This window comes from Podarcis pityusensis (assembly GCF_964106645.2).
Source record: "Podarcis pityusensis genome assembly, chromosome: 14".
NCBI classification, from domain to species: Eukaryota; Metazoa; Chordata; class Lepidosauria; order Squamata; family Lacertidae; genus Podarcis; species Podarcis pityusensis.
In genome coordinates, this window is record NC_138039.1 from 25,587,034 (window position 1) to 25,609,323 (window position 22,290).

At 51.0% G+C, this 22,290-nt stretch overlaps 1 protein-coding gene across 2 annotated transcripts; it reads left to right on the plus strand.

The window, feature by feature from the left end:
- Positions 1-313: 313 nt before the first annotated feature.
- IL4R (interleukin 4 receptor) lies at positions 314-21,520 on the plus strand. 2 transcript variants are annotated; one of them, XM_080980171.1, is made up of 7 exons: positions 314-528; positions 14,268-14,412; positions 15,140-15,303; positions 16,325-16,479; positions 17,493-17,643; positions 19,048-19,147; positions 19,524-21,520. In XM_080980171.1, exons 1-7 carry the CDS (start codon positions 444-446, stop codon positions 20,674-20,676), a joined length of 1,953 nt encoding a protein of 650 aa, XP_080836297.1. In that variant the 5' UTR covers positions 314-443; the 3' UTR covers positions 20,677-21,520. The 2 variants fall into 2 exon arrangements, with proteins under 2 accessions (XP_080836297.1, XP_080836296.1); XM_080980170.1 differs by lacking the exon at positions 314-528 and adding an exon at positions 9,671-10,541.
- The last annotated feature ends 770 nt before the right edge of the window (positions 21,521-22,290 follow it).

Here is a 22,290-nt window from a genome sequence, read left to right on the forward strand (position 1 = left end):
CCGGAAAGCCACATAGAAAGGGGGTCAGTAGTGGTGAGTGTTTTGGGGCCCTAGCATCTGAGCCCCCTTGGCCCAGTCTCCTCCCAGCTACTCATAGAAGCCGAAGGCCTGAAGGGCAGGACAAGTGGTTGGCCACAGCTGGGCGACTGGCCAATGTCTCGTGGCTTCTGCCTGTTGGATGCTGGCTATGGCTGTTGCAAAGGGGCTGGGCCTTGCTCTCAGTTGGGCCTTGAATAAAAGGGGGGCTCCCTAATCCCTTCACACAGGTAAGCGGGTGGCGTTCCATAGTGAAGATCGCTCTAGGGTTCAGCTAAGCCTGCAGAGCCCTCATTGCCTGTGGCAGTCTACCTCTACATGCACGCATCTGGAGGCGGCCAACAGGCTGTCAAAAGGCATTAACGTTGTTGTCTCTTCCCAGGCACATTCCATCACCAGCTCTCCGGATGGCCAACGGCAGGACGGGCTTTGGGGGGCCCCAGAGGCCTTGCCTCCTCCTCTCCGTCTTCCTCGCCTGCTCGCTTTGGCACAGTAAGTTTCTGTGGAGGAAAGCTGCTTCCCTCTGCAGGAGGGCAGCTGGGCAGCCAGCCGGGCAGAGAGCGAGGCCAGGAGGGGCAGCGAGGATCTTCCTGCCAGGTTTCAGCTGCCTGGAAGATTTCCAAGGCTTGGACGGGTTGAAATGGGCTGAGGCTGCTTGGGTCAGGTTTCCAGGAGGCCTGCTTTTCTGGTATTTTAGGCAGTGGTGTGGGAGTGAGTTAAGATCTTTTGCTGGGTCTGGGTTGCTCTGGGTTTTATGACTGCATGGTGGAAGCCACCTTTGGAGACTCATTGCCCTAAAAAGCGGCTTTTGAAACTGCAATAAGCCAGAAACCCACCATCCAGCCCCATTTCTTCCCCTCTCCATAAGTGGGCTGCATTCCTCTCACCACCATCAGCATATGTCCAGCCATAGTCATTGGGTGTGCGGGGGGCAGGGCAATGACTTGGGATCTTAAGTTGCATTATCCATATTATCTACACGGACTGGCAGCACTTTAGCTGTGATTCCTGCACTGCAAAGGGGCTAGGTGACGTCACTAGCAGCAACCCTACAGTTCTGTGATTCTATGAATTTTCTTGAGTTCATGGGTGCTCCGTCTGTCTCCCCCCTGTTTTCTTCAGGAGATCCTTCCTACTTCTCTTTAGAAGTGCAACAGTATAATTTTTCTGGTATATTGGGCAGATGTTGTTCTTTCCCCTCCCTCCTTAACAGACGAACTCATTGGGTGCGTCCAAGGAAGCTAGATGTTGGGAGACAAAAGCAAGGTTCCCCACACATTTAAAACATTATGGGACTCACTTCCACAAGTGATGGCATCTAACTTGGGCAACTTAGACAGGATGAGACAAATTCATGCAGAAAGAGGAGGAGGAGAGGGCTGTCAGTGGCTACTAGCCACAATGACTGTTTTCCCTCCGGTGTCAGAGGCAGTAAATGCCTCTGAGTAATGCCACTTACTGGAAATGGCAGTGGGGACAATTGCTCTTGCTGTGCCCAGGTCCTGTTTGTGAGCTTCTACCCTTTGGGGCATCTGGTTTTGGCCACTATGGGGACAGCAGCTGCCCCCCTAAATCAAGTAAATCAATAAAAAGTAACCCAGGTTCTGCCCCCCCAACATAAAGCCTGGCCACTCCCATGGTAGGGAGCAGGGTTGCCAACTTGAATAAAATATGGCAGGGGTGGGGGGGAGCCCAAACCCAACATAATTGATCACATGATCCGGTGCACCCACACCATTTGAATGGCAATATCCATCAACTTGGGGGAGGGCGGCCCTCTCAAATATTTTATTAGTGAGACCAAAGCCCCCTCTGCCCCTTAGAGTTGGCTCCTATGGTAGGGAGCAAGAGCAAGGGGGGGAGGGCTCAGGGAATTGAGGGGGAGAAGTTGGAGATCCACACTTAGGTGAGCATGAAGGGGAAAGGGTTTTATTTATTCCGTGCTGTGCTTCTTTCCCCTGCTTCAATAAAATTCCCAGGGCCGCGAGCTCCTAACATTTCAACGTGCGACAACTCCAAATGGAAAGCCCCCTAAAATGGTTCCTTGTTACCAGAGCTTTCTTCAGTTCCATCTTGAAGGAGTCCACTTGGTCCACCCTGAGATTTCAGGGGATGCAGGAGAGAGAGATCAATATCCCAGTACAGGAGAGCGGCTGGGCAGTTGGGAAGGGCCTCTCACCTTTGGGAGACAGACACTGCCCCTTCCCTCCGGGGGGGGGGGAGGTGCTAGTCCTGTGGCTGTTTCATTTCCGGAGGGCTGAGTAAGCTGAGCTGGAGATGTCGTGGCACAATCTGGAGCACAGCTGTGTTGCATAGGAAGTGGCTCAAGGAAGCAGTCAAGGAAATGAACCGAGGGGCACCACTAGCTCAGATAAGCTGCGTCCTGCCTGCGCATTTCGCAAAGCAGGGGGAGTAAACCTGGATAGAGAAAAGTTTCCTTCTTTCTCTCATAATGCTAAAAGTCAAGGACATCTAGTGATGCTTAATGTTGGAAGATTTAGAACAGATAAAAGGAAGAACTTCTTCATCCAGCACAGAGTTAAAATGTGGAACTTGCTCCCGCAGGAGGCAATGATGGCCAACAAATTTGATGGCTTTAATCCAATTTCAAAGAGGGCAGGACTGTCAGTGGCTACCACCATGATGACCATACTCTGCCTCTAATCAAAACATGGAAACCCTTCCAAATCCCATTTGCAGGAAACCACAGGAGGTAGAGAATCTCTTGTGACTGAATACTGCTTGCAAGCTTCCCACTGGGGCATCTGAGAGAACAGGATGCTAGACTAGATGAGCCCCTTTGGCCTGATCAAGTGACAGGGCTAGTTTCATGTTCTTAGGAGAGCTTTATAAACGTTGAGGGGAGCAACCCAATGCACCCGGAGGAGGAAAAACAAGCAGCAGTCAACATAGAAATTTAAGGCTTGTCCTTGGAAGGTCTTTTTTCTAAGGCAGAGGCAGAGTTAGCTTTCCAGACTCAGACAAAATGCATTCTGTACCCCAGGAGTATTTTTTTAAAACTACACACACACACACACACACACACACACACACACACAAGGTCCCCCTCGGCCAGACTCAGATCTAGGCTTTATTTCACCCTTGTCACAGCTTGGCACACACACACACACACACACACACACACACACACACAGGTTAAGAGCCTCAATGGCACCCATTTGGAGGCTTCACTCAGGGCAAAAAAACCTGGCTAGCCCCCCTGTAATTACGGCTCTGCCTGAAAAAACAGGAGTAGAGCAGAGATTCTATCCCTTTCTGCAGTGGAGTCTTGGAGGGCCAAAGTGTGGCTTTGCAGAGGCCCTTTCTGGCTAGGCCTCCTCTGAATATGTAAGTTGCATTGAGTAAAACATTCCTACACTGCTTTCCTCTGAAAATCTGGAGATGACGCACAACAGCTGGTGTCAGTCTGGCACTCAAGCAAACTCTTCTGTTTCTTTCTAGCCGTATCCTCAAAGGACATCCAGCCACGTTGCTTCACAGACTATGACTCCGAAGTGGTTTGTTCCTGGGAAGTGGACGCCTCTACCGACTGCCCCAAGAAGTTCCTCCTGCGTGTTGCAGCGAATAATCGATTCAGTGGCCAAAAGTAGATCATGCTATGAAATGTGAGAACTGCCACCCAATCTCCTCTTTCCTCTGTTGGGTGTTTTGGGGGCTGGTGGTACCCTCCTTACCCCTGTGAGTTTTCCAAACTCAGAATAAGAAACGCAGGATCCAAAGGGTTTCTCATTCTACTTTTCACTGGACCACTTGTGGTTGGAGAACTTCCAAGGTGCACAGATTTATGTCGTCTGGCACGCTTGCGACTTTTCCTGGGGAATCCACAGCCTGGTGCAGCTGGAGACATTGCAAAGCCCCTCTCTCACTTGGGCTGAGCTTTCCCAAATCGAGGCTGTGGCAGAAATAATCCGAGTGTTGTCTACTTTGAAAACATCTTTTAAGTCTTGCCATTGTTCCAGGAAATCACAGAAGTGTTCTCCTAAGAACAAGAGAGGCCTGGATGTGACCCCCAAGTGTACTTGCACCATCCGGTCTGACGTACTGAATAATTTCAAGTATCGTTTCTCGCTGGAGGCCAATGGGAAAGTGATCTGGAAGACGACGATTAAGGACCTTCGTAAAATTGGTAAGGGATCCTTTGGTCTGCAAGATCCTTCTTGCGCATCCTTAGAGGCTGATCTGAAGAACAAGACAAGAGTAGCAGAATACAAGTGTGGTGGGCACAGATCATTTGTCTTCACGATTAGCACCAATCAATGCTGAGAGACCTTCCTTAGCCGCTCCTGCATCCGCCTTAGTACGTTATGCAAAGTCACCACCTTAAACAGTGGCAGGTTTATTGTGGCAGAAACCTTTGCAATGGAGAGCCCCCTTCTTCAGGTGCCTGGAGGGGGATACTCCAGTTCTGGAGAGAACTTGGAGAGGTTGAGGTCTGTCCTCCAGGGTGAAAGGTCTGCCGCTTTGACCAGCCCTTCCTTACAAAGCAGAGGCCCGTGTTGTCTTCCCTGAGAGGCGAGCAGGGGCCCCTTTTGCCTCCCCACATCCTTCTCTTTGTTGTCTTCTTCCCAAATGCAGTGAAACCCCGACAGCCTGTCAACCTGAAACTTGAGATGGGGGATGGCGGATACATCCTCACCTGGGAAGATGGCTATAATGAAGAGAACATTCTCCATAAAAATTCGGAAACAGACTATGAAGTTGCCTTTTGGCAAGAAGGCCTGCCGGAGGACAAGGTAGGCACACCTTCCCAGCATGCTCCTCTCTGTACAATCACCTGGAATAGTGCTGCAAATTTATTATTGTTAATCAGTTAATTACATTTATATCCCACCCTTCCTCCCAAAGGGAACCCAGGGTGGTAAGCTCATCCATGTTAAAACAATGCCATTAAAACAAAAATTAAAAATACTAAAACAACCACATACACTGGGGGGGGGGGGGAGACCTTCTGTGTCCTGAGCAGAGGTTGATGTTTCAGAATACCCCTCTCCCCACCCCCCTGCTCTGCCTCATGCTGGTTGACATGGCATCTTCCCTGCCCTTCCATGACACTTTCTTTGGGCAGCTCTGCATGAGAAAGTGCCTTCATTGTTCTCTCTGATGTCTATCAAGGACCATTCACAGAATCCATTTGTTCTAGTGAAAGTCATTGCCCCCCCCCCACCACCACCACATGCACACAACAATACATATGTTCAGCTGCTCTTTGTGGCAAAATAGACAGGCAGATTGCCCTAGTTGCCTATGCAGACCAGTGTGCAGAGCTGCATTTGAGAAAAGGGGAGTATATGTGGTTTTCAGCCATCACTACAGGAGTAGCATTTATTAATTTCTAGGCTTTATCCTTAATCTATAACAATATATTTGGCAGATGATTTTATGCCCCTCACAAGTGGGGCACACACAAGAACAGTGGGTTGGCTTTTATGACTTCTCAGAGTAGACTGGCTTGAGATCAGGGCCACCAGCCCCAAGCCATTGCTTTCCTTTGGATCACAGAACCTAGGGGAGGGGTGGCAGATGCAGCCTTCCAGGCCTCTTTCACCGCCCCATTACTGTTCCACACACTCCTAGTTCTTTGGCTAGGCTGAATTGCATCTTTTCTTCCTTGTCTGGATGGAGGAATGAGCCCAGCCCTGGGTCCCTGGCTGTGGCTATCCCCCCACCCCTCAGGTGAGAAATGGCCAGGCTCAGGAGGAAGGGAAGGAGATTCTTCTGCCCTGGAGCCTTCTGTCATTTGGTCTAAAGCCCTTTGACTTCATCTACAAAGCTTTCATTCCCTTGTCCATTGCTACATAAGAGTCCAAAAGCAATTTCCTACCATATCCCAAAATTATCTCCTTCCATAGAAAGTTGAGAAAGAGAAGAATTCCACTCACCAGAAGAACCCCCTCCCAGTGTTTTCCTGTGGTGTGGGAAGGACCACATAATGTAAACCTGTTTGCTTCTCGGTCCCCCCCCCCTCCAAAGGCACGCAAACGCATGACGACGGACATGCAACTTAACATCGCCACAGGGAGTCTCATGCCAGCAAGGAACCATTTTGCTAAAGTGCGTCAGAAAAATTATTTCGTCGGGGACACCTGGAGTGATTGGAGCATCCCGATAAGTTGGCGAACAGATGGGTGGATCGGGTAGGGCACCTGTTTATTATTAGCAATGTGTTGGCATCCCATTGTGTTCTGGGCTCCACATTGTGGGCTCTTTATTTCTAGATTTTGTAAACCTTCTGGATTTGTGAAATATTCCGACCCCACCCACAGGAACGTTTGTGCATCATCCAGCCCCTTTGAGTGAGCGACAGCATTTCTCTCACATTGCTGGGGTCTTGCATTTCCAGTGAGCTAGACATCAAATTAATATGCAGGCCTCTCACTTAATTCAGTGCAATTCTCGGCTGTAGACAATACCTCTTTCTGAAGTCACCCCAATGATTTTTATTGTTTCTCATTTAAATAAAGACAAGAACACACAACTACATTAACTTGTCCAGTGGTCCATTCTTATTAAATTCCATACGTAGTACATAATGCACATGCAATAAGTTATGTATTATCAATTCAAGTAGCCTCTCCACAGAGATTCCTGTGTTGAAAGTGGAATAAAAGTATCTTCCGTCTCATTTATAAAGGAAAAGAAAGGAAGCCAACATCACCAAAAGTGTCTATCCTTGAAGTGCCTTTAATTACACTTTTGTGGCAAGTAAGGCCTTCCAACAGAGCCACACTCCAAATACTATCTAACCAGATCTCAGTGGGGAGTTCTATAGATTGTTTCCAATATCGGGCTATTGTAAATTGGGCTGCTAATAACAGAAAACAATACTAGGGGAGCACCAAATTATTAACCCTTTTCTCCTTTCAGGCAGAAATGGGTGGAATCTGTGAGCTTAGCATCCCCTTTTCAGGGGATGAAGCCTGCCAAATTTCACACACACACTGAGGTCCAAGGGAGTTGTGCTTGGCACCCTTAAAGTTGATTTGGAAGGAATAACTCATTGGGCCCCCTATGCCTCTACCCCTTCCAGGAACTGACTTGGCAGGCAGCACAAGCTTTGCAAGGCTCCCGCCTCATACCTGGACTGAACTATATTAAAGAGTACACTAACACAGGCCATTGCTGTCAACCTTCCTTTTTTTTGCGGGAAATTCCCTTATTCCAGCGCCGCTTCCCGCTGCTATCCCAGATTGTTATATATCCCGTAGACTGTCCCCGGGACAGGTGAGGCTGCTGATCCCTTATTTTCGAGGCTGCTGATTCCTTTATTTTCAAATCTGAAAATTGACAGCTATGACACAGGCTTTGTTGTGCATGTGTGTTTCTGTGCCACGTAGTCCCTCAAGAACACGCCTGAAGATGGACAGATACCAAACCACTGTTTCTCACAGATACATGCTGACCTGCAGTAACACTGAAATGAACTGCAACTCAGGCCAGAACGAGGGGTGTGGGGTGAAGGGGAGCAAGGTCATTCTGAGGAGCTGGGGGTGCTGTGCATGCGAGAATCCTCTTTTACCTTCCCAGAAACCCTGTGAAGTACACTAGCTTGAGAAATGGCAAGTGGCCCAAGGTCCTTGGATGAGAGGGATGCAGAGGCCAGGGAAAGGACACCCCTATACTCAGTTTTATGCACCACCCTTTGGACCCCCCGGGAAACTCACCAAACGAAACCTGCTGCCTCCTGGACCCGGGTGTGTGCAGTGCAAGTAAGCTGAGTGCTGAACAGGACACAGTACAGTCTGCATGGGGTCTATTCGTAAAAGCAAGACTAGGGCAGTGTCAGCAGGTTCCAGGAAGCCCCCTTTCTTCTGAGATTTTTGGAGTGATCTGTGTTTGTTTGAGCCCAGGCTGGTGGGAGGGGTTGAGTGAAGAGATGTATCCGAAGGTGAAGGAATTGATAGCAGCATTTATTTATCAGAAACTAGTCCTGATGGTTTTATTGTGTGGTTCTATAATACCTGTCGCTTTCAGCATACTGCTTTAGAGATATATTCACATAGTTATTTTTATATATACAGCGGTACCTCTGGTTAAGAACTTAATTCGTTCCGGAGGTCAGTTCTTAAGCTGAAACTGTTCTTAACCTGAAGCACCACTTTAGCTAATGGGGCCTCCCACTGCCGCCGCGCCACTGCCACATGATTTCTGTTCTCATCCTGAAGCAAAGTTCTTAACCCGAGATGCTATTTCTGGGTTAGCGGAGTCTGTAACCTGAAGCGTCTGTAACCTGAAGCGTCTGTAAACTGAGGTACCACTGTAGTCAGGGAAGGGTCATTGCAGCTCAGTGGTGTCTGCTTTGTATGTATGCAGAAGGTTCCAGGTTCAGTCCCCAGCATTTTTTTAATAAAAAAAAATTTAATAAAAAAAAAGCATTTAATCTTTATTGATTTTTCAGTATACATCCCAATTATCACTCTCCATCAAAGATATAGTAAAGTAACAAGACTTCCCTCCACCTGAACGTGGGTCCACTACAATTCTATATTAACTGCTTGTTGAATAACATCTAATTTATCCATAAGTTATGTCACCTTGCAGGAGTCATTTCAGATTTCAGATGTTTACAACGATCTTTAAGGCATTGTCTGTATTTGTCCCATTCTGTGTTAAATTTTTGGTGGCCATGATCAGCGGCGTAGCGTGGGTTGTCAGCACCTGGGGCAAGGCAAGTAATTTGCGCCCCCTAACCCAGGGCAAGGCAAGTAATTTGCGCCCCCTAACCCGGGGCAAGGCAAGTAATTTGCGCCCCCTAACCCGGGGCAAGGCAAGTAATTTGCGCCCCCTAACCCCTAACCTGCCGCCGCTGCCAGCTTCTTGCTGCTGCCTGGTCTGGTCTGGTGTGGTTCTCTCCCGCGCTCAGCGCTGCGCTGGGCGGCCGCTGCACTGTCCCTCCCCCAGATAGTCCCTCGCTCTCTCTCCGCACCGCACACCTGGCACCCACCCCCTCCACAGTGGGTGGCGACCCAGCGGCTCGGATCGGATTCGCATAGCCAGCACTGCAGTGAGAGAGAGTGAGTGAGCCAGGTAGGGGCAGAGAGCTGCAAGTGCGAGCGCGCCCCCCCCCCGATGTTGCGCCCTGTGCGGCCGGCCCCCCCTGCACCCCCCACGCTACGCCACTGGCCATGATTCCTAACTTTCCCATTAGACTTGCCATCTCAGCATACTCAAATAATTTTTTCTGCCATTCCATTTTTGTCCCCAGCATCTCTAGGTAGGGCTGAGAGACACACCCTACCTGAAAGCCTTGGGGAGCGATTGCCAATCAGTGTAGACAATGGTCTGACTTAGTATAAGGTGGCGTGGCTGCCTATCTATAATTAGGCAATACAGAAAAGGTCTAAATAAGGAAGATCCACTCCAGCACACTGGCTAACTTGTCAATGAGTAACTGCATCCCAGTGACAGTACTGTTCAGTGGGAAGAGGAGGTGCATGTGGAAACCTTGATGCAAGCACCAGTTAAGCCATTTCCTACCTTTCTGCTTCCAAAAAACCCACCTCTTCCTTCTTAGCACCCCTCCTGGGCCCCATAGACTCCTGCTTCTCCCCCCCCCTCCAATGATCTACCTGGTCAACTTTCACCTGCTCTTATAGGAAATGTAATAAGAGTAGATGAGCCCAGCTGCAGCTGAAACAGACCAAAAGGGTTGCAGCGCCACGACTCCAGAGCCCGGACTGACTTGGCTGCGCGCACACACCACGGGGCTGGCGTGGTAGCCCCGCGCCGCGAGCACTCTGCACATGCTCAGGAGACACCGATCGCAGTCTGTTGTAGCCGAGTTTGGTGCGAGCCGTGCCAGGGAGGGCTTCCCGGCTGGCTGGGAATTCCCCGCAAAGGCGGGAAGGGGCCGGGCTCGGCATGCAAATCCGCGCCCCAGGAGGAGGGCCGGGGCGTAACCCAGCGCTTCCCGGACAGCAGCCGTAGCAGCGGAGGGCGCGTGGCCCAGGTGGGCTGGAGTGGGGGAGTCGCGAAGGGCTCCCTGTCGTCGTCCGGGTCTCCGCCCCCCCCCGGGCCTTCTCCCCTCTGGGATTCCCTTTCGCTTTGCGCACGAGCGCTGGCCGGAACCCCGGGGGAGGCGGGACGAGGCGGGCGCTGGCCGAATTTGCTCAGAGAGCCGCCCCGGGACGCGCGGAGGGAGGCCCGCCCTTCCTCCCCACCCACCGAGCGGAGCAGCCCGTCGCCCAAGCAGGCAGCAGCGGGAGGGGCTCCGGGACTACGGGCAGCCAGGTCAAGCCAAGCGGGGCCGGGCGGGCGTCTCGTGGGCTCCGCTTCGCCTGGCTCCGCGCCTGGCGGCCGGGCTGGCACTGGCAGAAGGAGGGAAGCGGGCCGCTCGACGTTGTTGCCTCTTCCCGGCAGAGCCCGGCGCACTTCGTTCCCGACTCTCCGGATGGCCGACGGCGGGATGGGCTTCGGGGGCCCCCGGAGGAAGCCCGGCCTCCTCCTCCTCCTCCTCTCCGTCTTCCTCGCTTGCTCGCTTTGGCACAGTAAGTCTCCGCGGAGGAAAGCCGCTTCCCTCGGCAGCAGCAGGGAGAGTCCGGGCGCGGCCAGCCGAGCAGAGAGCGAGGCTTCCCCGGCCGGAGCAGTTGCAAACCCAGAGACTCCCCGAGGGGCAGCGGGGACCCGAGGTTCAGCCGCCTGGAAGCTTTTCAAGGCTTGGGCGGGTTGCTTGCTTGGGTCAGGTTTCCACGAAGCAGGCGTGCCAAGTTGAATACAATATTATTGGGGGGGGGGGGGTTAAGCCCCGCCCCATAATCGATCACATGATGCTGTGCACCCACACCATTTGAAAGGCAATGCCCATCAACTGGGGGGAAGGAGAGATCCATCGGCCCCTAGGATTTGACTCCTGTGCCAGGAGCATTTCTGGCTCTAATTCCTGGTATTGTTGGTTGGTGAGGAGATGTTTAAGAAGTTTTGCTGGGTCTGGGGTTGCCCTGGGTTTTACTACCATACCCTTAAGACAGTCGTTGCAGCTTTTGAATCTCTACAATAAGCCAGGCACCCACCACACACACCCCATTTATCCTCCTGTCTCCATAAACAGGCTAGGTTCCTCCTGCCATCATCAGTAAGTGTCCAGCGGGGGGGGGGGGGGCGGCTCGGTGGTCGGCCCATATTTTCTACACCAGAGGTCAGCAAACTTTTTCAACAGGGGGCCGGTCCACTGTCCCTCAGACCATGCGGGGGACCGGACTATATTTTGGGGAGGGGAGAACGAATTCCTATGGCCTACAAATAACCCAGATTTTTTTTAAAAAGGACACATTCTACTCATGTAAAAACACGCTGATTCCCGGACCGTCCGTGGGCCGAATTTAGAAGGCAATTGGGCCGGATCCAGCCCCCGGGCCTTAGTTTACCTACCCATGATTTACATGGACTATAAGCACTTGCCTTCCAGGGTTTCAGGCAAGGTTTCTCCAGCCCTCCCTGGAAATGCTGCCATTTGGGGTGGAACCTTGACCTTCTGCATGCATAGCAGGTGCTCTGTCCCTGAGCGAAGGCTTTCCCAGTGGGGTGCAGGTAGAGGTGGAGCGGTTTGCCAGCCAGGCCATGGAGCCCAGCTGTTAGCTGTGATTCCTGCACTGTAGGCAGGTGGGCTAGGTGGGGTCACTAGCAACCCTACAATTCTGTGATTCTATTGCTTTTCTTGAGTCTGTGAGTTTTCCATCTGTCTTCCCCCTGTTTGCATCAGGAGAGCCTTCCTACTTCTCTTTAGTAGTGCAACAGTTTAATTTTTACGGTATATTGGGCAGATGTTTTTTCTCCCCCTCCCTCCTTAACAGGTGAACGTCCAAGGATGTTGGAAGACAAAAATAAGGTCTTCCCCACACATTTAAAACATTATGGGACTCACTTCCACAAGAGGCAGTGATGGCTTCTCACTTGGGCGACTTAGACAGGATGAGACAAATCCACAGTAGAGGTGGAGGAGAGGTCTCCCAATAGCTACTAGCCATGATGATGGTTTTACCTCCAGTGTCAGAGGCAGTAAATGCCTCTGAATAATGCCACTTACTGGAAACAGCAGTGGGGGGAGTGTTAGTTTATTCAGCTCCGGCCCTCGAGCTGATACGGCTCCTTTTGATCCTGAGCCCAGCAGAGTAAAATCCCAGTGTCCACAAACGAAAGGATGAAGCAGGTATTGCTACATTGCTAAGCTTTATTTCTAAGCTATACCGAGAACACACAAATGTACATCTTGCCTCTGTGAGAGCAGAGAGCAACTCCCAACAAACGAAACGACAGAACAAAGAAACAGGAAACCAGTGAACATCACATCCAGTCTCCCTTTCCCATAGGAACCCAACAGTAACTTAACTGTGGAATGAAAACAAAGTCCCATGACTTGCAGCAGCTGCTCAGTGAGGGAAACAGAAACTAACAGGGAGTTGCCCTGTTTGCGAGCATCTTCCCTTTGGGGCACCTGGTTGGCCACTATGAGGACAGGAGGCAGAGTGGTCCTTCCTCGTGGCTGCTTCCATGTTGAGGGAGTCGACTAGGTCTGCCCTGAGATTTCACGGGATGGGGAGTGAGAGAGAGAGTTTCCCCGAGTCAGTGTAGGAATGTGGCTGGGTTGGCAAGAAGGGGCTCCCTCTCCCTTGGGGGACAGGTGCCACCCATCTCCCCTCACCTCCTGGGGAGCATCTAGTCTGTTTCATTTCTTCGTGGCTTTTCTGCTGAAGATGAAAAGGGAAGTTTGGTCCCTCTGCTGTTTTTGAGGAACCGAAACTAGAGGCGAAGCTGCCTTGTGCGTGTTTGATAGGAAAATAAACATCCGGAGAGGTATCTGAAGAAGTGTGCTTGCACACGAAAGCTCATACCAAGAACTAACTTAGTTGGTCTTAAAGGTGCTACTGGAAGGATTTTTTTTATTTTGATTATGGCAGACCAACACGGCTACCTATCTGTATCCGGAGAGTTGCGCAAGTTGAGCTGGAGATGTCCTGGCTCAGCCTGGAGCAGAGAGGTCAATGGGGCCATGTTGCTGTAGGAACACCAGGAGCAGGAGAAGTGGTGCAAGGAAGCAGACTGTGGCAAAGATGCCATCTTCCAAGCTGTAATCCTGCCTGAGCATTTTGCAGCAAGTTCCAGCAGGGGGAACCACTTAGTCTGTTGCAGGAAGAAGAAGAAATAGTTTCTTGTTGGCCTAAGGCCCTAAGCTTTGGAATGATAGACCTTTCAGTCTTCAAGTTGCTACAGAACTCAGTGGGAATTGTTTCTGTGTAGACATGCCCAGGATTGCACTGTGAGAAGCAGAGGAGTGGCTTGGGTGGCGGAAAAGTAGAACAACCCTGCTAGAAATTTTAGACAGGTAAGCAGCAGCAGATAAGGAGACAAGATAGGGAAGTTTTATTTTCTCTCTCATAATGCTAAAAGTCAAGGACACCTAGTGATGCTTAATGTTGGAAGATTCAGAACAGACACGGAAACGCTTCCAAAACTCAGTTGCAGGAAACCAAAGGAGGTGGGGAGTCTCTTGCGCTTGAATCCCACTTGCAGGCTTCCCACTGGGGCATCTGGTCATTCACTGAGAGAACAGGATGCTGGACTAGATGGGCCCCTTTGGCCTGATCCAGCAGCAGGGCTACTTTCATGTTCTTAGGAGAGCATTATAAATGGTGAGGTGAGCAGCCCAAAGCACTTGGAGGAGGAAAAAGAAGCAGCAGTCAGCTGAGGTCCAGCGCCGAGGGCCTTCTGGCGGTTCCCTTACTGCGAGATGCCAAGTTATAGGGAACCAGGCAGAGGGCCTTCTCGGTAGTGGTGCCTGCCCTGTGGAACGCCCTCCCACCAGATGTCAAAGAGAAAAACAACTACCAAACTTTTAGAAGACATCTGAAGGCAGCCCTGTTTAGGGAAGCTTTTAATGTTTAATAGGTTATTGTATTTTAGTGTTTTGTTGGAAGCTGCCCAGAGTGGCTGGGGAAACCCAGCCAGATGGGCGGGGTATAAATAAATTATTATTGTTGTTGTTGTTGTTGTTAGAATTTAAGGCTTGGAAGGTCTCTTTCTAAGGCTTTTCCAGACTAACACACAATGGCACCTTGGAGGGCTGGAGTGGGGCTTTGCAGAGGTTTCTTCTGGGTAGGCCTGTGTTGGATTCTTCCTCCGAATAAGTAAGTTTCGTTCAGGAAAACGCCTTCCTCTGAAAACTGCACAACAGCTGGTGTCAGCCTGGCACTCAAGCAAACTCTTCTGTTTCTTCCTAGCCGTGTCTTCAAAGGACATCCAGCCAAGTTGCCTCACAGACTATGAATCCGAAGTGGTTTGTCACTGGGAAGTGGATGCTTCCACCGACTGCCCCAAGGAGTTCCTCCTGCGCGTTGCAACAACTAGTACAGTTTATGGCCCAGGGTAGGTCATGCTGTGAAACATGTGAACTGCCCCCAGATCTCTTTCCTCTGTCGGGTGTTTTCGGGGCTGCTGGTACCCTCCTGAAAACTTACCAGGGTAAGGTAATAATAATATAAAAAGTGAGAGAAATTAAAAGAAGTGACATTAACATTGTTGGGCCTCGCTCAGCATTACTTGTGCCACAGTGCTTCTCTTACAGAGAAGGAGGCCCTTAACATATGGCAGGTAAATATAAAGGCCTCGCCATCCTGGGGAATGTAGTCTGAGGGCCTGGACTGCCAGCCCTGGTGGCTACTGATATCAGGGCTGCAGAATGCATCTGTGGTGGCTTCGCCTTCTCTGAGACACCCTGGGAGGAGTAGCCAGCCCAAACCTTTTCCCGAAAATGGATGCGGGTTCTTTACAAAATGTCTCTGGGAGCTGAGTTGCAGTCACTTTGAGATTTCCAAACCGAGAATAAGAAATGCTGGGTCCAAAAGGTTTCTCATTATACTTTTCATTGGATCATTAGTTGTTGGAGAGCTTTCAAGGTGCATAGATTTTCCCCCTCTTGCACGCTTGCAACCTTTCTGGGGGGGATCAGGGGAATCCACAGCCTGGTGCAGCTGGAAGCATTGCAAAGCCCCTCTCTCACTTGGGCTGAGCTTTCCCAAATTGAGGCTGTGGTAGAAATGATCTGAGCATCGTCTACTTTGAAAACATCTTTTAACTCTTGCCATTGTTCCAGGAAATCATGGGAATGTTCTCCTAAGAACAAGAGAGGACTGGATGTGACCCCCAAGTGCACTTGCACCATTCAGTCTGAAGTACTGCATAACTACAAGTATCATTTCTCACTGGAGGCCAACGAGAAGGAGATCTGGAAGATGACGAGTGACCCTGATGACATTGGTAAGGGATCCTTTGGTCTGGCAGACCCTCCTTGCGCATTCCTGGGGGCTGCTCTGAAGAACAAGACAAGAGGAGCAGCATACGAGCAGGGTGGGAAGGGAGGGTTTGTCTTCATGATTAGCACCAATCAATGCTCAGAGACCTTCCTTAGCCCCCCTGCATCCATCTTAGTCCATTAGGCAAAGCAACCACCTTGAATGGTGGCAGGTTTATTCTTCAGGTGCCTGGAGGGGGATATTCCAGTTTGGAAGAGGTTGATGGAGAGAGAAAAAATGGCTGCCTAGAAGAGCAAAAACTACTCCCAGGAACTGGTTGAAGAGCTTAGGAGAAGCCTCAGAATTCAAGAAAGCAGGGCAATATGTGGCAACTGTGGAAAACCCCAATGGATTGAGGGGTTTGCCTCTGTATGCATGTTGGGGGTCACCTGGAATGGACACAGCCTGCTACTTGCCCACACCTGCTGGCCGCCTGTTTCTCTATAGCCACATCAAAGCCACAGGGTGCTTTCCTACACGGTAACATAAGAACAACTCATCGAGCATTTGAAATTTGCCAGGTGCATTTTGCCTTGGATCTTCTCTGTTTTACACACTAACAGCACACCCTTTAGAACTGTATCTGTGATATTTTATCTGCACGATCAGAACAAATTTTGGGGACCAAGCTACTTGGCCCCAGAATGCCAACTAGATGTTCTGTTTTCATGACTGTAACCCTGGTTTAAGGAGCCTTTTGGTACCTAGCTTATATATCTGAGTTTCTAACATGGAAAACATCCTGTTAATGTGTGACACAACATTGCCATGAGACTGTATGGTGCGAAGCAGCAGCAAGAAGAAATTAAGAGAAGGAGGTGGCAGTGTGTGTCTATCCTTCCAGGGAGAAGGACCTGCTGCTTTGACCTTCCCCTCCTTCCAAACCAGAGGCCCATGTTAGCTGCTCTGTGTGGGGAGCAGGCGCATTCCCCAACCTCTTTTGCCTCCCCACATCTTTCTCTTTGTTGATTTCTTCCCAAATGCAGTAAAACCCCGACTGCTTGTCAACCTGACTGTTGACAGGAAGGATGACTCGTACATCTTCACCTGGGCAGATGACTATGAAGAAGGGAACGTTCTTCACCAAAATCCAGGAACAGTATATGAAGTTGCTTATTGGCCTATAAACCAGACGGACAAGGTAGGTACACCTTCCCAGTGTGCTCCTCCCTGTACGATCACCTGGAATAGTGCTGCAAGTTTATTGTTGTTAATTAATTACATTCATATCCAACCCTTCCTCCCAAAGAGAACCCAAGGTGGCAGGCTCATCCATGTTTAAAAATGCCATTGTCTAAAATTAAAAATACTAAAACAATCACATACACTGGGGGGGGACTTTCTATGTCCTGAGCAGAGGTTGAGGTGTTGGGACCCCTGAAAGCCTCAGAATGGCCCTGTCCCCGCCCCCCCTGCTCTGCCTCATGCCAGTTGACATGGCATATTCCTGCCCTTCCTTAACACTTTCCTTGGGCAGCTCTGTAGATCCAGCGAACTGCAGGCCCAAAAGCCTTTAGATGTATTTGGCAAATGATTGTATGCCCCTCACCAGGGGGGCACACAAGAGCAGTGGGATGGCTTGAGATCAGGGCCACCAGCCCCCAAGGCTTTGGATCACAGAACCTAGGGGAAGGGAGGCAGATGCGGCCCTCCAGGCCTCTTTCATCTGGCCCCTGGGGTTCTGTCCAGGCCAGGCCTCCCCCACCTCAGTCCTGTTCCACACACTCCTAGTGCTTTGACTGGGCTGAATTGCATCTCGTGCTTGCTTGCCTGGATGGAGGAATGAGCCCAGCCCTGGGTCCCTGGCTGTGGCTGTCTCCCCCCCGCCCCCCCGCGCCACCCCTCAGGTGGGAAATGGCCAGGCTCAGCAGGGAGGGAAGGAGATCCTTCTGCCCTGGAGCCTTCTGTCATTTGGTCTCAAGCCCCTTGACTTCATCTACAAAGCTTCCATTGCAGCTTGTCTTGAAACAGGTCTCTGAAATTAATTCCCTTGTCCATTGTAACATAAGAGTCCAAAAGCTTTTCTACCACATCCCAAAATGATCTTCCTCCATAGAAAGTTGGGAAAGAGAAGAATTCCACTCACCAGAAGAACCCTCTCCCAGTGTTTCACATAATGTAAACCTGTTTGCTTTTGTTTCCCCCCTCCCAAAGTTACACAAACACACTACGCACAGCTTTCATTATAAAATCTTCGACGATAACCTCATGCCAGGAACCACCTATGTTGCAAAAGTGCGGCAGAGAACTGAATCGTTCGGGGACATCTGGAGTGACTGGAGTGCTGAGTACACATGGAAAAACGGTAAGTGCTTAGGGCAGGGGCTGCACAAGGCACCTGTTTATTATTAACAATCTGTTGGCGTCTCAGTTGGCATCCCTGCGTGTTCTGGGCTCCACATTGTGGGCTCTCTCTTTTCTGGATTCTGTAAACCTTCTGGGTTTGTGAAATACTCCCACCCCACCCGCAGAAACGTTTGTGCGCCATCCAGCCCCTTTGAGTGAGCGACAGCATTTCTCCCGCATTGCTGAGGTCTTGCATTTCCAGTCAAGCTGGACATCGAATTAAACTGCAGGCCTCTCACTTATTTCATCACAATTTTCTTCTGTAGACAGTACCTCTTTCTGAAGACTAAGGCACACGATACTAGTTATTTGGAAGACTTGTTTTGGTAGAAGAAGGTGGCACAATGTTCTGCATGAAAATGCACTAAGCGATCAGTGGCACAACACCGGCGGAGAGGCAGGGGGCAGTCGCAGTTTGCCAGGCTAGAGACAAATAACTGGAAAGACCTTCTAGATTCCACAGTGACTTTGATTGCTTGCCCTGGGTAGGCTTGCTAAAAGCAGCTCTGCTGCAGACCCCTGGGTGAAGTTAGCAGGTTCAGTGTGGTGCCACAGCACATCAGGCCCCGCTACCACCAGTGCTCCCTCTTCCTGCATCAAGCTCATTATCTGCTGGTTTTTCTCTGCATATAACTTCACGGTATACTGCCTGTAGCTGTATTTGTGCTTCTTCCACCTCCTCTGCTCTCCTCTCTTTTCTTCTCCTTGTCTGTTGTCTTTTCCTTGGCCTAAGGTGAGATGATAAACTACCTGGGACAGAGACCTACCTTCTTGCTTCTCTTGCTCTGTGTGCGGTGATGGTGCTACATGAATAATAAGCAGTACAAATTCTGTCCGCCCCTTACCTTGGTGGTGCTGGGTGACCCAAGGACCTCTTTCCCCAGCCCAAGGTAAGTCTGGCTGAAGGGAAACCAGCTTGATACTGCAGGAGGGGGTTAAAGGTTAGATTAGCTTGTACAGGAGAAACCAAACACACGAGGCATTAAATGTGCCTGTCGGCGCCCATCCCCACATCCCAATTTGGGAAACTCCTTTGCCAAAAGAAGGACTTGGAAGGCTTCAATTCCCCTAACATATAGAGAGACAAGCTAAAACCCAACAAATAAACCTCACCGCATCCCTACAAGGCAATAGGCAAATAAAAACCCTAAGGAGAAATACTGCAAATCACCTGAAATTCTTTCCAGCTGTGTGAGTTGGGCTCCTTTGTCAACTGAGGCTTCTGGGCGTTGAGCCTGATCTTGTGCCCCCTTTCCAGGTAGGTGGGTGGGTGGGTGCCTGTCTGCCAGCCAGCCAGCCTACCTCCCACAGGTATCAGGGTGAATTGTATGCCCAGATAACCAAAATGCTTCTTGCCTTCCAGACACTGAGCCAAGGCCTGGCTCTATCCTCTGGATTTTCATCCCTTTGCTGTGTGTGTTCATCATGGCCCTGGCTACCTTCAGCTTCTTCTGCGTCACCAGGTAGGTCTTGGGTGCCTTGCAAGGTGTTGTCTCCAGGGCTGCCCTTTGCCCACAGCAAAACAAATTAAAAAATGGTCACTTCTGCTTGAAGGTTGCAGGCCTTGTTGGCAGAGGCATTTTCCTGCAACCCTGACAGGAAAGGAAGAGGAAAGTGGCCCCTGTCCCTTCTGAGTCTTCTCCTCATCCTCCTTCCAGCCAAACAGTCTTCCTCAGCTCTCTTACCTGGTGTTTTTAACCATGCATTTGGCTGCTAGTCACCTCGGAAGGGGGAAGATTGGTTCCTGATGTTCGGAGGGGAGGCAGCCCTTGCAGAGCCCTGTCTCTCCCTTTCTGAGGGCTGGGAAGGACTAACAGGTGGCGCTTTCTTGCTTTGCAGGGTGAAGAAGGGATGGTGGGACCAGATTCCAAACCCCGCCAAGAGCAAAGTGGCCGCTGGTGTGACAGCAGCAGTGGTGCCATTCGGAAACATGGGCCTTGAGCACCCTGTGCATATTCACAGCTGCATTGCATCTGCCAAGCCAGAAACTCAGAAAGAGGAAGACTGCCAGGTCCCTCATGAAGACGCCGTGGCCAAGCTCTTCAGGGACCTTCTCAGTGGGGACCTGAGCAGTGGGGGCACCGGTATCCTGGACGAGCACCCACTTCTCAAGGACCAGGCTCTGGGGCACATGCAGAGTGCTTTTTCCTTTTCTCAAGATGCACCGCTGGACAAGCACCGTGGTGTTTCGGAGACCTCTTCCGAACCTGTCTATCAGAACACCAGCACAGAGACAGTGGCTTCATCCCAGCCAGGCAGTGCTGCCCTGGAACTGCCCCTCAGCCACAGCCTCTTCTCCCCAGAGGCACAACCCGTCACCACGGACAGACTCTGTCTGCAAGGGGGGGATGGCAGCACAGCCGCCCCCCAGCCCTCGGGCTACAAGTGTTTCAGCAGCCTGGTGGTGGAGCCTATGGCCGGCTTCAGCCAGGTCTGTGAGGAGGAGCAAGAGGAGTTTTCTCCTTTCAGGGACCAAATCCAGCCATTCAGCCATGAATCAGGGCCTTGCCTTGCACCTGTGACTGGCAGCCTGCACCCTGCTTTCCAGGGTGTCTTCCCAGAAGCCCAAGACTCACTTTGCTTTTCCTCCTGTATGGCAGCTGCAGAGCAAGAGGCGAGGCCAGGCAGCTCCTCCCAACATGCCCCAGGGAAGTCTGGCCCCTGCCCAGCAGCCTCCCTCCTGGCTGGTTACCGCTCCTTCAGCTCAGCTCTCCAGGAAGGCACAGCCCCCCAGGGCAAGAGTGGCAGCGCTGGTTGTGGCCTAGATGGGCAGTCCCCTTACAAACCCTTGCTCAGCATTGTCCAGGACAGCCCCGCAGCAGCCACTGGGGTGAGCAGGGTCCTCTTTCACCCTGGCTGGGGGGCTCAGGAGGTAAGAGACCTGGCCTGGGCAAGTGCACCCTGTGGGGCGGACCTTGACATGCAACAGGTGGCTTCCGATGGATGCTTTAGGGAAGATGTGGCCAGGGACAAAGGCCTTTCATACCCCTGAGGCCCCTTGTACCTCCTTAATTCCGCCTGAACCAGGCAGTGACCTCCTCCAGGTGGAATTCTCCCTAAATCCAGAGATCCGCTATGCTGTAAATAGGAAAGCAGCAGCAACCGCATATAGGGTTTGGGGGTTCAGGGAGGAGGAGCTATGGGACTGCAGTCAGAGGAGGAGGATGTATGGGAGAGGGAATTAAAGGAGGGACAAAAGGTGTTCACCATCCCCTTTAAGCCCAGGTAGGGAAGGGCCCTTATTACCAACAGAGGGCTAAGCCAAAGGCCAGCAAGGAGAGGCACCTTCCTGCTTGTAGACCTGCATCTGTGTGGAAACTCTGAGGACAATTTGCTGGACTCAAGGGGCTGCGTTTGGCACTTCTTACATGAATGGGACCTTCAGGGGGATGGGTGCTTTCTTGACCCAGATTGGGCTGGGGGCTGGAGCACCAGTTGTTCTTGGGCTCAAGTTACTGGACAGTGACCTGCAATGGATTCCACACTGCCTGTCAAGTGTTTCGGTTCTGCCTGCTGACAGGCTCTGAATCCAGCAAGTGGCCAGCTTTTGCTCAGGCACTGCCTTGGTTTTTGCAGAGAACAGTCTGCCTGCCTGCCTTTTGTTGCTGCTTCTGTACAGGTAAGGAGGTCTTGCTTCATATATCCATAGCAAGCAACAAGGTCTCTGCATGGTGGTGTGACTTCCTGTGCCCTCTGCCAGAGATCAGATAAGAGGAGGGGAAGCAGGCTGAATAAAGGGACACTCTGGGACTGCTTTTGGTGATGGGGATGCCAGGAAGTATCGCCAAGTGACTGAGACAACACTATTCTAGCATTAAAGTTTTTTATCCATATGATCCAGCTTTATTGCACTTATTCCACTCAAGGTGTGATAATAGGCAGGATGGCATTTCCAAAAGGAGGAAAAGAAGCTTGCATGGGGAAGGACCTGTCATGGACCCCCCATGGAGGCTGAGGCTGCTGCTCCCAGCTGGCGAAGAGAAGACTATGTGGCTGTGGGCAGCCCAGATGGACCATTCTGGCATCATAGTGCGCCCGCGTCTCACAGGTACCTGTAGAATGAAAGGCTTCTGAGAAGATGAGAAGCTATCCAGGCAAATGGAAGCTTCACAAGAAAGGAAGTGGTTAGAAACATTCAAGTACAGAACCTGAATGTTGAAGCACATTTGCATAAATCTGCATAACCTTTTAAATGTATGAGTGCAGATTCCTGCCAGCTCTCAGCCTCTTGCTGCTGGCTTACTGAGCCACGGGGTGCAGCCAGGATTTGATAGGCACAGTAGGCTGTGTGTGGATTGGACCCTCTGAAGGTTGAAGCAAAAGTTTAGTTACCTGCCAATTAAGATGCATGACTTGAACTGTGCAATATAAAATTTTTCGTACCTCCACTGCTGGGGATCTGAGTGATTTGAGGTCCCTGCCATACTACACCTCCGTGGAGGCAGGATCTGTCTTCCTCAGCTGACCCCCTTATCTTAAAGGCTCCTCAAAGAGCTCCCAGATGGCCTTGCAGTGACTCTTGGACACAAGGGGGCAGCAGTCCTCCAGGAAGCTCTAAGCCTGCTGGCCCCCAGCTCACCATCTTCCATCAGGCCACAGAGGACCT

Excerpts from the sequence above, each read along its gene's own strand:
- IL4R (XM_080980170.1), top strand. The coding sequence starts at position 10,445 with ATGGCCGACGGCGGGATGGGCTTCGGGGGCCCCCGGAGGAAGCCCGGC. Across the intron at positions 10,542-14,267 it reads CGCTTGCTCGCTTTGGCACA|CCGTGTCTTCAAAGGACATC; the intron begins GTAAGTCTCCGC and ends GTTTCTTCCTAG. Across the intron at positions 15,304-16,324 it reads GAGTGACCCTGATGACATTG|TAAAACCCCGACTGCTTGTC; the intron begins GTAAGGGATCCT and ends TCCCAAATGCAG.